Source organism: Pyrus communis, chromosome 15 (assembly GCF_963583255.1).
Source record: "Pyrus communis chromosome 15, drPyrComm1.1, whole genome shotgun sequence".
Classification (NCBI taxonomy): domain Eukaryota; kingdom Viridiplantae; phylum Streptophyta; class Magnoliopsida; order Rosales; family Rosaceae; genus Pyrus; species Pyrus communis.
Window position 1 is genome coordinate 6,895,090 of NC_084817.1, and position 16,407 is coordinate 6,911,496.

The following is a 16,407-nucleotide window of genomic DNA, read 5'->3' on the forward strand; positions in this document are numbered from 1 at the left end:
GAGGCATCCATGATTTCCAATGCAATCCATGGTGTTTTCCAGCGTGTTGACGCCACTCACCACCGGAAAAACATTTCTCATCGACCCCTCTACCATTTCCACCCCAACAATGAGAAGAATTTTCCTTAAATTGGTGAAACCCAGGAACAAAGCCTAAACAAGTTTGGGGGCCTTGGAGTTGTTATGGAGTCGAATTGAGGACGCCCAAAATTCTAGGGTTGTGGCGGAATTGAGTGAAATTGGGGCTTTTCCCGGGCAAATTGGACTTCGGCTCAGGTCATGAGAGTTGTTCATCTCATTGAATCTACTTGCTTGTAAAATTTGGTAATTTTTTTTTAAATAGTTGAATTTTTCGGCTAGTCGGGGCGGCCAACCGCCATGTGCAGCGGCACGTGGCCAATGAGCCAATGCAATCTCTTACGCTAATTTCAATATTTTGAATCCATAGTTAATATACATTTGGTGTGATTCACTTGTTTGAAACTAGTTAGTGAATGTGAGTCATTTGAATATTTTTCAGAGATGAGTTAGGAAATGGAATGGTGAACTACGAAAGGCTTGATCCCATTCAAGGGTACGTAGGCAGTCTAACAGAGGGTTAGATGCTGCCTTAAAACAACTAAGATTAATCTTTCATTGAAATTTGTCTAAAAAGAGTAATTGGGTGATTAATTTACAAAATTTACCTTATGTTCTTGGTAAATGAGTTGGGTTATATATTTTGTGAGTAACTCATAATTCGATAATCAAGAATTAACCTTTTGTTGAAAAGTTGATTTAATAGAAGAAATATGGAGATTTAATTGGTAATCTAAACAAATGTTTTGGTAATGAAAATATGATTGTAGTGTTATGAGGAATTAAAGAATTTAAGTAAAGAATCGTGATTAATAGTAGCTAAATAAAAAGAAGTTTAGTTTGGGTCTATCACTGATATTATTTCCCAAAATAAATATTTTGGGCAGGGGCGTTATAGTATTCATCTTAGCCACCGGAGATAAAGTTTCCTAATAATCAGTCCCATACATTTAAGTGTATCCTTTCGCCATCAACCTTGCTTTATACCTGTTAAGTGATCCGTCAACCTTGTATTTAACTGTAAAAAACCATCGGCACCCAACTGGTCTTTTTCCTTTCGGCAACTCAACTACTTCCCATGTATTATTTTTATGCAATGCCCTCATCTCTTCATCCTTTGCTTCGGTCCATTCTCGACTTTTCAAAGCATCTTCAACCCGAGTTGGTACTTGAATTGAATCCACATTATTCACCCAAGCTTGACATTCGGATGAAAGGTTTTTACATGACACATAATTGGTTATTGGATACTTCACTTTCCTTTCGGAGAAAACCTATCAGGAGGTACACCATGATTTTGCCTTGGTGGTAATTTATATGTACTTATAACATCATTAGTTACATGAGTTTCACTGGTACTTACCTCAGGAATATCCAAAGAAGACGTATTGGATGATGGCACGATTGAGCTAGAAAAAAGGGAGGGGGGAGTAGGCTCGACAAAAGTTTCAATAGTACTAGGCTCGACAACAACCTGATGTGGAGCTGTTTCTTCTTCAGCAGAAGTTGGCTGAATGCCAGCACACTCTTCCTCGACAAAGCCTGGCTGACATGTTGCACTATTCTCGGTAAACAGCAACCGAAGCCCTATCACATTCTTGGCAGCTTCTTGCCGATACCCATTGTTCTCATTGCCATCAACATATGCTTCCCTTGAACTACATACATATCACATTGTCTAGTATCTCTAACCACCTAAGATCACCCTGATCACCACTAGTATTCTCTTCCTAGTGATCTGAAGGTGACGGGATCGAAGAATAAAAATACTCGGATTCAGAAAAAAGTAACATCCATGGTTACATACATATGGTGAGTTTCAGGATGACAGCACTTATACCCTTTCTGTTTGGAGCCAAACCTAACAAAGACACACCGAAGAGCACATGGATCCAATTTGCTATGATGAATCTTGCGAATACGAACATACGCTACACATCCAAACACACGAGGAGTTAGGGTATTGGTGGATACAACGAGAACATGTTCTGTCAATACTTGAAGAGGTGTACGAAAGTCCAGAACCCTAGATGGCATATAGTTAATCACATACACAGCACAGGTAACGGCTTCAGGCCAAAAATGTTTAGGCACGGAAACACCAATAAGCAAGGCACGAGCAGTTTCCAAGATATGATGCTTCTCTCTCAGCAACCCCATTTTGTTGCGGAGTATGCGAACAGGTAGTTTGATCAATAATCCCACGATCTTGTAAAAACTGGAATAACTCAGAATTTATGTACTTTCCACCATTGTCAAAACGCAAAACTTGAATATCAGAGGAATACTGAGTTTTAACCATCTAATGAAATAGATGAAACATATCACAAACCTCACTTTTATTTTTCAACACATACAACCACGTCATACGAGTGCAATCATCCACGAAAGTAACAAACCACTTAATTCTCAAAGTAGTACTAACAGGGGAAGGCCCCCGCATATCAGAGTGTACTAACGCAAATGGAGAAGATCTTGTATTCATACTTGGAGGGAATGAAGCACAATGACTTTTGGCTAAAATACATACTTCACATTTCAATTATGAGTCTTCAATACCACTGAACAAATCAAGTAATATATGTTTCAAATAACCAAACAATGCATGCCCCAAACGATGATGCAATAACAATACTTTCTGTAGATTACTATTACGTGACACACAAACCAAATTAGCTCTTCCAGGAACCACGTCATCCGCATAATATAGCTCATCTCTCTTATTGCCACTCCCAATGATCTTCTTTGTTTGAATATCCTGAAGCAAGCAAAATGAAGGATACATTAATACAACACAATCCAATTGTTCAGTGACTTGGGGTACATACAGTAAGTGGTGGGACAATGTTGGAACCAATAAACAATATGTAAGGGAAGGGAGGGTGTAAGAGACACTGTTCTCGCTCCAACAACAGCAGCAGTTGCCACACACTTTCTATGAGAATGGATCATAAATTGAAATAAAGTCTTATCATACATCATATGATCCGTTGCACTAGAATCCAAAATCCAATCTATATTCACCATTGTAATAACACGATTGCACCAGATGGTACAATAGCAACGAAGTTTACGGTCTTGATTACAGCTGCTGCAATACACAGGTTGCACTATGTGACAACACTGCACAACTAATCACCCACGATGCATTGAAATTCACACGGTATAGCCGCTAGACATGTTCCAATGTGCTGACACACACCAGCATAGCCACCATAACAGATAAAAAACCAACGGCTTCCTGCAATTTGTACTGAAGCAGTACAAACCGATAACAACTCTGATTTGAGAACACACCACCAATACCGTAGCAGCCCCAAGTCTTTCTAAGGTAACAGACAAGCAGTAGACAAGTACACACTGCACGTCAATACACGGTACAATTGCAGAAAACACAGCAATTGTACACAATTTACTATTTAGAATTCGGATCGAAACCAAGTTGTGCAACACAACCCTCACGGCAGCAGCAAGGTAGTGCGCTGCACTAAAGAAATTCACGGCAGCAGTTAGACAACGTGCTGCAATCTCAGGATACATGGCCTAACCAATTTCTGCAACAACAGCGCAAGAAACGAGTCGACCGAACGCATCAGCGGAAGAAAAAAAATATTGTTTTACAGTTTCTAGGGTTACGGCAGTTTGGCTATGATGCCAAATAGAATTTTACGGCTTAATTCTCATTGTATTACATAACTGAAAATATATACAAGATACAATCATTGTTCCATAAGGAAACAATAGTCAATAAAGGACACAAATATATATCCTTCCTAATAAAGGACTCTTAATATTTACAATATATTTACATCCCCTTTTAAATATTACGCTTTTAAATATTACTCGCGACAATAAAAGACACCTCATACCTATCAAAACATGTCAAACTGCAAAAATGCCATCTACACCACGAAAATGGTGTACTGAGAAAAGGAAATCTGTATAAGCTATGAAGTTCGTGTGAATGCCAATAATATAACGTATGTGATCAAAAAGTCAATTGACCTCATTTATAGAACAATTCAGAAATCCTGTGCATGTATAAAGTAATCTTCGCTCCACAAATCTTGATAGGATACACGCAAGTATTCAACCGACTTTTCGTTCATACATATAATAAAATAATAGGGCTAGAACCACCCTCACAGCCTTGTTCCACACCGCTTGTGTCACAATCAACAAACTGATCTTGCTCGGACAAAGCCATCAATTTACCAGTTGTATGCCTTAGTAATTCCTTCCATGGCTGCCACTGCTGAAAAAGTCCAACAACATCCTGCAAGCATTTTATTACAATTAAATATCATGTTGTTTTTGTAGTATAAAATAGTCGTTAATTTGATGGACATAGATTCGTATTTAGAGTACAAGAAACCATTTGGTTTAGTTCCTAGATTGTCTACTAATAAAATTGATTACCACATTGGCCTTGGTCCTTGATTGGTGTCACGGCACCTTTCTTTCTCCAATCTATAGTTGGCGGTGTTGTAGCATTTTCATATGGGTGTGCTATCCACACATCATTTTTTATTTCTCATACACCTTTCTAATTTTAAGCCATCAGATCGGATGAATTGAAAAATATCAAATGATAAAAATTAATAGGAATACATGAGAAGTTAACAAAAAAAAAAAAAAAAAAAATGTGTAAACAGCACATTCTTTTTCATATTTGAAAGAAGTCTTTGTGGAACATTCGTGCCCCATGAATCCATTTCTCGAGGCATTGAAGTCTTCATTTGTAAGGTCTGCAAATTGATTGACGCTCAACTTAGTAAGGTTCGTTTGCATCACTTTGGAAGATTCTATAGACTCCACGTTATCCTTGAATATATTGAATATATTGAAACGCTTCTCCTCCTCGTTAATACCGGTATATGCACGTCCATAACAAGCCATTCATTGCTCATATTTTCCGTAAATTGATGCATCTTGGAGAGTGCCAAACGTGGCTTGAGAAGACAAAGCCCCCAAAATAAAGAGTAAGGCCAGACAAACACAGTTGCGGTAGGAAGTCAATATTTGCTAATTCTAATTGCAATAAGTAGCACCAATGAAAGTTGCAGTGCAATCCCTTGAAATGTTTCGGTAACTAGCGTCGCAGTATCATTAACATTTGAATCCATTCCCCGTCCATTTCCAGTGATCGAACAACAATTCTATGCTCTGAGAAATTATATCTATCATAATTTGTAGACTGTCGCTGTTCAACATTGCAAAATATACATAGAAATTATGGGACGAAAGATGAGTCTTCCTAACACAACACACCCTTAAGTTACGCGAATTAAAAGAACCACCATGATAAATACACATGTCATGACAAACATCAGAAGCCATGTGAAACAAGTAGTCTTGGACGTCCTCGAGTATATACCTGCTGCCCGTGTAGTGGCGTGACCAGTGCTTGCCAAGCTACTTTCAACAGCCTTCTCTGTAGAATCAAGTATCTGCACACAAGCCATAACTAAGTTATGAGATCAACATACATGTCATTCCATCAGCACTCCATTTACATCTAAGACACACCAAAGAGTAAACAGATCAAAAGTTTTTTATGTAACAAACGATGTTGAATTATTGCTGGGAACATTTTCCGATGGTCGCCATATATCTGATGACAAAAGGGTTTTCGCTTGTGACAATGTAAGTTCTATTACAATCATGACTAGCACAGTCAACAGCTTATATAAGAATACTTAGTGTTCCAAATTTTTAAGAGATCCAATAAAAGACACTCAGCAGCGTATCCTTCTTTTCCTAGCTCTGATTGCCAAGCTTATTGTGTTATTCAACTTCCTTCTTTATTTTAAATTTAAGAACATGGAAAACCGGACCAGATATCATATTGCAAGCCTCCCCAAACCCCTTTACTGTAAACTATTTCTCAACAAAAATTAAATCAGTTCTGTTACCACTTAAATTCCTCGGCAGGTGTTTTTTTTATTTTTTATTTTTTTATAATTTTTAGCCCCCGTCTCTTAGGAACTCATTACAGTCCCAACATTCGTTTCTTTGTTTAACATTTTCCTTTTCAAGAATTTCTCCTAATCTCACACCCTCTAAATCCAAAGCAATATTCACAAAAACTTCCCTTCAGTGTCGCCCTAAACAAATCAAACCACAGCCAGCTAAATCCAAAAGGTATTGACTCTATAGACATTACAACATCCTGAAATAGATATCTCAGGGTGCTTACTTTTTCAGTGTTTTCCAGGGAGTGACTCATCATGAGACTACTCTCTTTGAGCTGTCTAGCCAATCCAACCATTTCGTCTGTCAAATCCTCTTGAAGCTTTCTGTAAACAAGAGAGAAAAGTTTATAAGAATCGAAAGCATAATGTGGAAAGGATATGTAATTAACATTTGAAAGTCTTTAACGGCTGAATTGTGTGTTCTACCTTATGGACATCAATTGACTTGGGATTGAGGAAATTTCCTCTCTAACAGTGACTGTATCTACTCTGATGGGTTATCTGGTTCAAGGTCACGTTATTCGAGCCACCATCTGTTGGCAATGGTGTACAAACATGCAGAGGGATTTTAGAATCGCCACAGATGGCAGGAAAGACATGGGTTGGCCATAGCCTAGGGTTGCTACAATTTGGATGGTCCTCCTAGTTCGTTAAGCACTCTGAATAACAGAGAGACGGGTCTGTAGGCCAATATTTATCTTTGGGCAGCGTCTTGTCTTTGTTACCATCAAAGTGAAGTAAGAAATTGTACAGAAAGAAGGAACACTTCCCAAAGTTACGTGACTATTGTTCTAAATTTATCTGATGTCCCAAGTGAGCATCCGTGTCATTTCTATTTGTAGATATGCATTTTTTAAGCAAAAATCAATTTCCATTTTTACTAAAACAAAAGTTTCATACTGAAAACACATATAACGGCATCACTGTGTTAATTAATGACTAACATCCTAGAACTCCCGTTTTCAATTTCATCCAGTCTCATGACTCCAGTTTAATAGAAAAAATTGAGATACTGTGAATATACCTATGCTTTTCAATGTGTGCTTGGGCTGCAGCATCCAGTTTGACAGGCCCTGAAGAATCAACACCAGCAGTCTCACGAGTTCCATCTTCAGTATTAGAGATAGGCCTGTTTAACAAAAACACAGTTCAAATAAAACAAGTCATTGCAGACAAAATATCACAAAGAAGGAGCTGAGACCATAGTGATCCCAACTACCATTCACTTACACAAATCTCCTTCTCAAACCTGGAGAAGGGGGAATCTGATTGTCTCCTGTATCAGAAGAGTTTGCTTTGACAGAAATTCTTGCAAGGGGCTCTTTGGGTGTTTGAATATCAGGCTGGGAATTGGCGAAAGAAATCACAGTTAGGAGCAAGGAACTCCATATATTGCACAAATATACATTACATTCTTCGACCAAAAAACAAACAATACATTACATTCTAAAGAAATATTCGCTTGCCAAACTGTTAATCTGGTAAACTTGTGCTTTCATATATGATGCCAGATTCACAATATTCGATATACCATGTCAGATATCTAGCAACAGAATATTATCCATTTATTACAGATTCACTCTTGAGATGCCATGAAATGACACAACAAATTACATGTAGCATGAAATGGTGTGGGCACTTGAACTATAAACTATCTCTAGGAATTGTTCACCGCATAAGAACTAAAAACTGTCCAACCATCCATCACAGCTCAAAAAAAAAAAACCTGTAATATTTTAGTTGTCATGTCAAACAGTCTCCCAAGAAATTTGTTTCAGCCTAACAATATTTTGTTTTTCATACCTTATCATTATAATTTCCCGGCTTTCAAACTAAATCTACTATTAGTAAAATTGATTCAAATCATAGAAATTCACAGAACATTGTAAATTAAAGTACACATTTTGCCAATGTAACTGGTTTAAAGTACATAAAACCAACACATCAACAAAAGGCAACGTGTATGCTTTCTAAATTATATGCACGCACCGGTGGAGCAGCTAATTTGGAAGCAATGGCTTCAATCTTCTCTGAATAGTCACTCAAAACAGCCTTTGAAACTCTGGGTATAAAATCGAAGATAATGATATCAATTAGTAAACTAAGAATGTTGCAAACTCTTAAGTAGGGCACAGTATCAAGAAAATACATTGAAATAGAGAAGATGAAAATGTTGATCTGTGTAGCCCCCATTAGTACCCAGTATCAAGAAAATAGTGTTTGGAATGTGAATCAATATTTCCATCATACCTACCAAAATCTGTAAAGGTTCGTAAGGTAAAAGAAAGGAAGCGTATTGGAACATGCATCCAACTATTGGACAAATAATCGTTAAACAAAAGTAAATCAAGGGAGAAAATAAAACACATACTTCGACAAAAAAAAAATAAAAAACATACCGACCTGGGTAAGCCTTCTGGAGTTCTCTCTTCAGCTAGTTGTTCTACCAGTTCTCGTAAAGTAGCAACACACTGCAAAGTAGCCGTACTTAGTCATCCATAAATGGCACATATCCCCAAAGAAAAAATAAAACAAAAACCTAGAACTGTAAATATCACGCCGAGAAACTGGAAATAGTTGGCACAAAGGAATTAACTGCAAATGGATAAAACTTTGTAACCTATAATTCTAATAACAACATACATGTACAAGTTTTGCCTGGTTCTGTTGCTGAGGTGCAGCTGCAAGCAGCCTCTTCAAATTCACCTCTGTTTTACTGATTCTCATCCCAAAATCCTACACCATTTAACAAACATAAAACAACAAACGATTCAACAATCAACCAACACCCATGAAACGATCACCTTTTTGTAAATGATCTCTATGCTTTGTTTTTTTATCTAAACGTCGTCAATTTGATATTGATCAGTTCAACAATTGGTATTTGTAAGTGATCATTTCATCAATTTCCCAAAAAATTAACCCAAACTCTAAAAAAAGAAAATCCATAACCCAATTCTGCACAGGTTGTACGTACGAGTAATCAAGATGCAAGAGTTCCCTATTCAAGATACACAACTCCTAATTCTAGCGCTCCTAATCTTGCACAAGCAGAAAGTACGCCAACCATGGCATAGCAATCGGGTTTCAAATTCCCCTTCAGGCAGTGGAGATGTACATAAAGAACCTTTCAGATAAGCTGACACAGTGCTTTAACAATCACACCAAATTCAATAGAGATATCTAGATTATGCAGGTACCCTTTTACCATAATAAGTGAAGAGATTAAATCTTTAAAAGAGAAGAACCACACACAAAAAAAAAAAAAAAAAAACCCCTTTAATGTACCTACAAATCATGGCAGTCCAAGAAACAACATCTTTCTCCGGCATTTCATCAAATATCTTATGTGCATGTTCCAAATACCCACATTTCGCATACAAACAGAGCAAACTGGTTTTAACATAAACATCGAAGTCGAACCCGGTTTTCATCACAAGGGTATGAATGTTCAGACCCAATTGGAAGTCCGATCGCCTCGCAAACGCTTTCAGATGCAGAAGCACCTCCTTGTCAGGACTCAGCATGCACAGCCAATGGTTACAAACCCTTAAATCAAAACCTCCTATTTTTTTCTAATTGACAACCCCTTCCTCACCCATCAGATTCTTCTAATTGACAACAATAGTAAGCATTACTATCAAAGAAAATCTGTAGAACATGAGATACTGACTGAGTAACCTTGCAAAGGAAGTCGTGGGTGGAGAGACTCGAGACTGGAAACGGCGAGAGGACTCAGAGCCAGAGGAGGTCGCGGGTCACGCCGTCACGGGTCACGGGGTGAAAGATTGAGAGTGAGACGGCGACACTGACTGAGAGTGAGACGGGTCGCACCGTCGCAGGTCGCTGGGAAGGAAGAAGACGAAGACAGATCGCAGGTGCGCGGAGCGGCGGAGGCTGCGAATGGGAACTGGGAACCTGGGATTTGGGAAGGAGAAGGGAAGGGAAGGGTTTCAGACTACAGAGTACAGAGGCAGAGAGGGAAGGCTCGAAGGGTAAGACCTTCTCCCACCCAAGCATGAAGGTCAAAAATAGCTCGAAAATAGTCTAACTGATGGCTAGGCCAAAAAGCTCGTGGACCCCACTGGATAAAAAAGGCCAAAGGGGCCAACCAGCTGGCCCAACTCAGCTAGTCTCGGGTCGGGCCAAAATTTTCATTATTCATGTCGGTTATATCCGACAACATTATACTTATTTCTGTCGTTTATATCTGACAGGCATGATAGGCCAAAATTTCAAATACAATGGCTAGCTGACATCAGTTACCGTTGGATTCATTTTTTTTTTTTTTTTGGGGCCAAATTTTTTTAAGTTGTAGTTTTTGTTTTTAAATTTAAGTTGTAGTTTTTAAATTTAAATAATAAATTATGTTTGGACCCTATGGCCTTTTGGTCCTCAGTTGGAGACTATTTTTTGTGACAGGGCTAAAACAAACCCTATAGCCCTCAGTTGGAGATGGAGACAAATATGACCATGTATTGTTCATTAAAGTATTAATATCTTAAAAGGCCAGGGGGCTAAAACGAGCCATTTGGCCAGCCTTCGGTTGAAGATGGTCTAAGGGTGTAGGGTTTACCTTTTAGACTGAAAGAACGGCACTGTTTAAGTAATAAAAATATTAATTTATAATTAATGATAAAAACTTTAGTTCGGTTCGGTTTCCAAACCCCAGAAACCAAACCTAACTAAATCAAATTCGATTTGGTTCGGTTTAATAGTTTCAGTTCAATTTTTCCGGCTTCGGTTCAGTTCGGTTTTTGGTTTTTTGAACCCACCCCTAATAGTGAGAGATGAGAGGAGAGGACACGTCTAATTTGTGAAGAGTGGTAAAAATGTGAATATCTCGAATTCACTGACAAAATTACCCTCCTAGCTTTTGGTAATTATCCTCCAACCCATCTACAAATGTGATGGCAATGGTGTAAAAAAAGGCAAAATCGAGTGGCATAGGGATTGACTGTACTGACAAAATTACCCTCCTAACTTTAAATAATTACCCTCCTACTCAACACAAATGTGATGGCAATGGTGTAAAAAATTTGACAGGGAATGAACATATTATGAGCTATTGAAACATAATAAAAACGTGGGACGAACATATAATGTGTGTTTATTTAAGTATTCAACAAGTCTCTTACAATTTATTGAAAAAATAAAATGCAAAATGAAAGTTATCAATTTTCTGTTTAAGTGAGTCGTAACCTCGGCGAGTCTGGGTGGGCTAGACGGGTACATAGACGCCTCAGTAGGTCTAGGCGTCCCTTATTAATTTTCAAACGCCTAGACATTAATCGGGATGGTAGTCAGCCGCCTAGCGACTAGGCGACGCTAGGCGGGAATTTTTAGAACAGTGCATATCCGTACAAAAACATATTTTCAAAATAATGAAAAGGATTAAATAATGACACACCCCGACCCAGAAAGTCCACTTGGACCCTGAATCGAGTTGTGCTGGCTGACACCTAAAAGGTGACGAAGCCATAAAATGTGATAGAGTGTAGAAAAAATGTGAATAATTTGAACCTAAAAATTTTAAATACCAGAGTGCGTTGTGAACGAGAACGAACCCATTTCACACACGACGTCAGAGTATAAATAAGGTACATAAGTGTAGGTAAGAATCATACCCTCAAAAGTATCTATCAATATTAAGATTCGCCACAGATCCTTGTCGATACAAACTCAGCAGCTAAAACCTGGAGGGCACCAAACAGAGAGCGTGAGTGAGCAATAAAACCAAGCTTCCCAAAGTTATTACCTCTCTAAAAGTAATGCCCCTCAATGTAAAACCCGTATCGTTTTCCATAAGACAATACAACATATATACATGTATCCAAACCATACTAAAAAATGCCCAAAACCACGGTTTGCCATGTCCATTAACTCCACCATGCATTAATAAGTAGACCAAATGAGCTTGAACTTAATCAATACACAATGACATATCAGTCAGAGTCATCTAATGTGACATGTATGACTGCACCCATATCTTATCAATTAATGCTAGCACATAAGTCGGAGTCACCTCTAGTGACCTGTACGACTTATCCATATCTCATCAATCAATGCTAGCACATAAGTCGGAGTCACTTCTAGTGACCTGTACGGCTTATCCATATCTCATCAATCTATGCTAGCATATAAGTCGGAGTCACCTAATGTGACCTGTACGACTTATCCATATGTCATCACATATCTCATTAATCATGCTAGCCAATAACTCAATAACATGCTAGCCAATTGCTCAATAACATGCTACCCAATAGCTCAATAAATATACCTGCACACGAGTCGGAATCACCTAAAGTGGTCTGTACAACAAGACTGGTTGTAAATAAATACGCTTAAGTGCTACGATCACGTGAAGACTATGCGAATAATCGTGGGTCACATACGAGTCAGAACCACCTAAAGTGGTATGTACGACAGGACTGTGCACCTACCTTGGATCCAAGGTCAGTGTAAGGTGCGGAAGGTGAACATCATGTGAAGGACTGTGCCCTGACCACATGCGAGAGCACTAACACAGGGGTGCAGGTTTATGAGCTATAATATATCTCAACACAATCATACTCACTACCATCACTATCATCAACATGTACTCACCTGAAGTTTACCTGGGCGTCCGCGGCGTCATTTAGCACTTCAAAGCATTCACAATTGTTAGGTTCAGGTAATATTCATATGAATATGCCATGATGCAATCTAAACCCAAACATTTCATTATATTCCCAAAATATATAATACGGCGTAACATGTACAATCAATAACACCCTACTCCCAAATAATTTACTTTTGAGAGTAATCATCGGTGATAAGCCCAATTAGACACTAGTTAAATTAACTATCATTACTTACCTTTCCTTACTTCAATTTCTTGATTCTTCACCCATTAATTTATGATCAACATTTAATCACCAAATCATAAAGCTAAATCTCACACTTCCCACCAATGTCCCTCACATTGCTCAATTCACTAAACAAGGCTATTGTCTCAATTATTTAATCTCATTTATTATATGGCTGCATCTAACGTCTTATTAGACTGCCTACGTACCCTAAACAGGGATCAAGCCATTCGTAGTTCGCAATGATTAATTGTAGGTAACAAGCATAGATCACTTTAGAAGTGTTTGTGGAACTATCAATTATATTCCTATGAAAGAAAAAGACCCACTCACCTGGAGTCCACGCTATGATTACCTTGCACGCACATCGAGACATCACGATCTATCGTCGCCTGTGACCAATTATCAAATCACGTCTCAAAGTTCTTACCGATAGAATACATAATTTACATAAAACATATCCTCAAGGACCTTCAAGAATAATTTGAGACCCATTGACCAAAAGTCAACCGTCGATCTTTGATCAACGATAGGGTCTACAACCCTGTATAACTCGATTCGGAAGATCCGCATATCAGATTTCCAATCCGTAACTTCCAAAGATACACATTATGCTTCTAGAATAACATAATAAGATTCTATTACTATCCAACGGTTGGATCCTCGCCAATTCCCAAAACTGATTAGCGGTTAACGTTTTATTTTATGAACTTACAAATCCAATTCGGAAAGATCTGTACTTCGGATTCCCAATTTGAAGTTCCTACATTCTTCAAATATTATGTACTACAATGTAACAAAGTTTGGTGACGATCCAACGGTTGGATCGTCGATTCACATAAATACCTATTAACGTGTCGTAAATAATTTAGGTTCCAACGATCAACCTACGTCATTCAAATATCAAGACTAAATTCAAGACATTTAACATAGCCAAAAAATAGTATTGGCGGCCCGCTGGCCACGCGTCGCCACACGTGCCGCCGTGGGTGGCGGTCGACCGCCTTGACTCGCCTGAAAATTCAACTATTTTAAAAATTTACCAAAATTTAGAGGAATGAAGATCTCAAAGAGAGGAACAACTTTCATACCTGTCACAAAGTCCAAAAGTGGACAGAAGATTATCAATTTTGCCCACGAAGCCGGCGGGTGACTAAAGCTTCTCGGTGTCGATTTGTCGTCTACGGTGGTCCAACGGGGTCAAGGTTGGTTGGGTTTTACTACTGGGAGGATGGGCTACAAAGCCCAGGTGCTGGCATTGGCCATTGCTTTGCCGATTTGCCAGAAAATCAAAAAGGGTGGCCGGAGCATCGTGAAAACCATCAAATTTTGTGGCCTCAAACCACCACATACCGTGGTTAATCAAGATGATTCTTGGGTGGGTTTTGTAGAGGGGAATGAGAGCTTCAAGATGGTGGTGGTGGCATCGAAAAACTTCACCGGAGTTGGCCGGAATCGGCCTTGGAAAATGGGTGGTCGCGAGTGGAAAAACCCACGGGAAAGCTGGGAGCTTTTTTTTTTTTTTTTTATTGTTTTATCTTTTCTTCTCTCTTTCTGATTTCTCATTGGTCCTCCATACCTTTTAATTTGATTGGTCCCTTTTTCTCTTTACTTAAGGATGATTAGTTAGCCTTCCCACAAGGTGGGAGTTCAAATAATTTAATTACCTTTAAATAACCAACTTCAAACGTCCGTAATTATACCGTTATCATTCGGACTTGCAAACGGCTTTCGCCTATACGTTCATAGTGGCAAGTACTACGAGGATATGCTAAAAGATTAAGTCATACGTCACTCTAACCGATGATCAACGGAAGTCAAAGTCCTTACCTCTAGGGCATTTTCGTAAATTCACGCTTCTAAAATTAATAAAAATGTAAAATTTGGGACGGGTTGTCACAAGTAACCCATGTGGGCTTTAATTGGCTCCATGGGTGGATGCACGGCTACAAACGAGTCACTTTACAAATGAAGTTTCCGTTGTCTTTACAATTTTTTGGCTTTTTTTATTAACTAGCCTTCATGCATGCGCTCGTGTGCGTGTAGAAGGCATTTTTTAAATCACGGCATGCTACGCGCGACTTATACGTTTTAAACGTATTTATATGAATAAATTGATAAAAGGAAAGTCAAATATTTGAAGTAAATGAATAATCTTAGATCATGCTAGAAAAAACCTCTCATAAGCTAATTAAAGTAGCTGAATTCACCTAATAAAATCGGTTTATATATAATTTACATTAAGAATAGAGAAAATAGTATTTAATAAGCAATTGATTGAATTACATTATTGCTAGCCCATTGTAAGGCTAAGCCCACCTCATCCTCCTCCTTAGTGTAGATAATATCATTTGTTAAAAAAAAAAACAATCATTTGACAACTAATTTAATCACATTATTATCCACATGCGAAAGACTTTTTTTATAACTAGCATTACACGCCTCTTAAGATGTTTTGAACATGTTTTAAAAATAGAGAAAATAATATTTAATAACAACTAATTGAATCATATTATTGCTAGTCCATTGTGAGGCTAAACCCACCCCCCCTTTCCCTTAGTGTAGATAATATTGTTTGTTAAAAGAAAAAAAAATCATTTGACAACTAATTTAATCACATTATTATCAGCGTACGAAAGACCTTTTTTATAACCGGCATTACACGCCTCTTAAGATGTTATGAAGGTGTTTAAAAATAGAGAAATTGAATCACATTATTGCTAGCCTATTGTGAGATACTAATTTAAAAAAAAAAAATAGCACAAAAAAATTAATTATTAAAAAAACACTGTTAAAATGAAGAAAATGCTCCTTCCTTATTTGATGCATTATTTTGGGATGCTTTTGAAGTTTTATGTATTGGGGGCATTTTTGTCCAAATATTTTTGTTGAAGCTTGGTGACACCAAAAGTACCATTATTGTTTGTTAAAAAAAAAAATCATTTGACAACTAATTTAATCACATTATCATCCGTGTGCGAAAGACCTTTTTTAATAATTGGCATTACACGCCTCTTAAGATGTTATGAAGGTGTTTAAAAATAGGGAAATTGAATCACATTATTACTAGCCTATTGTGAGGTACTAATTATAAAAATTTAAGAAAAAAATGCACAAAAAAAAATTAATTATTAAAAAAACACTATTAAAATAAAGAAAATGCTCCTTCCTTATTTGATGCATTATTTTGGGATGCCTTTGAAGTTTTTTTGTATTGGGGGCATTTTTGTCCAAATATTGTTGTTGAAGCTTAGTGACACCAAAAATACTATTATTGTTTGTTAAAAAAAAAAAAAATCCTTTGACAACTAACTTAGTCACATTATTATCTGTGTGTGAAAGACCTCTTTTTTTATAATTGACATTCCACGCCTCTCAAGATGTTATGAAAGTGTTTAAAAATAGAGAAATTGAATCATATTATTGCTAGCCTATTATGAGGTACTAATTTTTTTTTTTAAAAGGAAAAAAAAAGCATAAAAAAATTATTAAAAAAAGCATTGTTA

At 37.5% G+C, this 16,407-nt stretch overlaps 1 protein-coding gene across 4 annotated transcripts; it reads right to left on the reverse strand.

Annotated features, from left to right (window-relative positions):
* Window positions 1-5,243: 5,243 nt before the first annotated feature.
* Window positions 5,244-10,069, reverse strand: LOC137718232 (uncharacterized). 4 transcript variants are annotated; one of them, XM_068457744.1, is made up of 8 exons: window positions 9,727-10,069; window positions 8,697-8,789; window positions 8,457-8,524; window positions 8,043-8,115; window positions 7,284-7,396; window positions 7,078-7,182; window positions 6,278-6,377; window positions 5,244-5,528 (listed from the first exon to the last, which is right to left on the reverse strand). In XM_068457744.1, exons 2-8 carry the CDS (start codon window positions 8,778-8,780, stop codon window positions 5,352-5,354), a joined length of 720 nt encoding a protein of 239 aa, XP_068313845.1. In that variant the 5' UTR covers window positions 8,781-8,789; window positions 9,727-10,069; the 3' UTR covers window positions 5,244-5,351. The 4 variants fall into 4 exon arrangements, with proteins under 4 accessions (XP_068313845.1, XP_068313844.1, XP_068313846.1 ...); XM_068457743.1 differs by having other exon boundaries at window positions 9,735-10,068; XM_068457745.1 differs by lacking the exon at window positions 9,727-10,069 and adding an exon at window positions 9,477-9,698.
* Window positions 10,070-16,407: the final 6,338 nt, after the last annotated feature.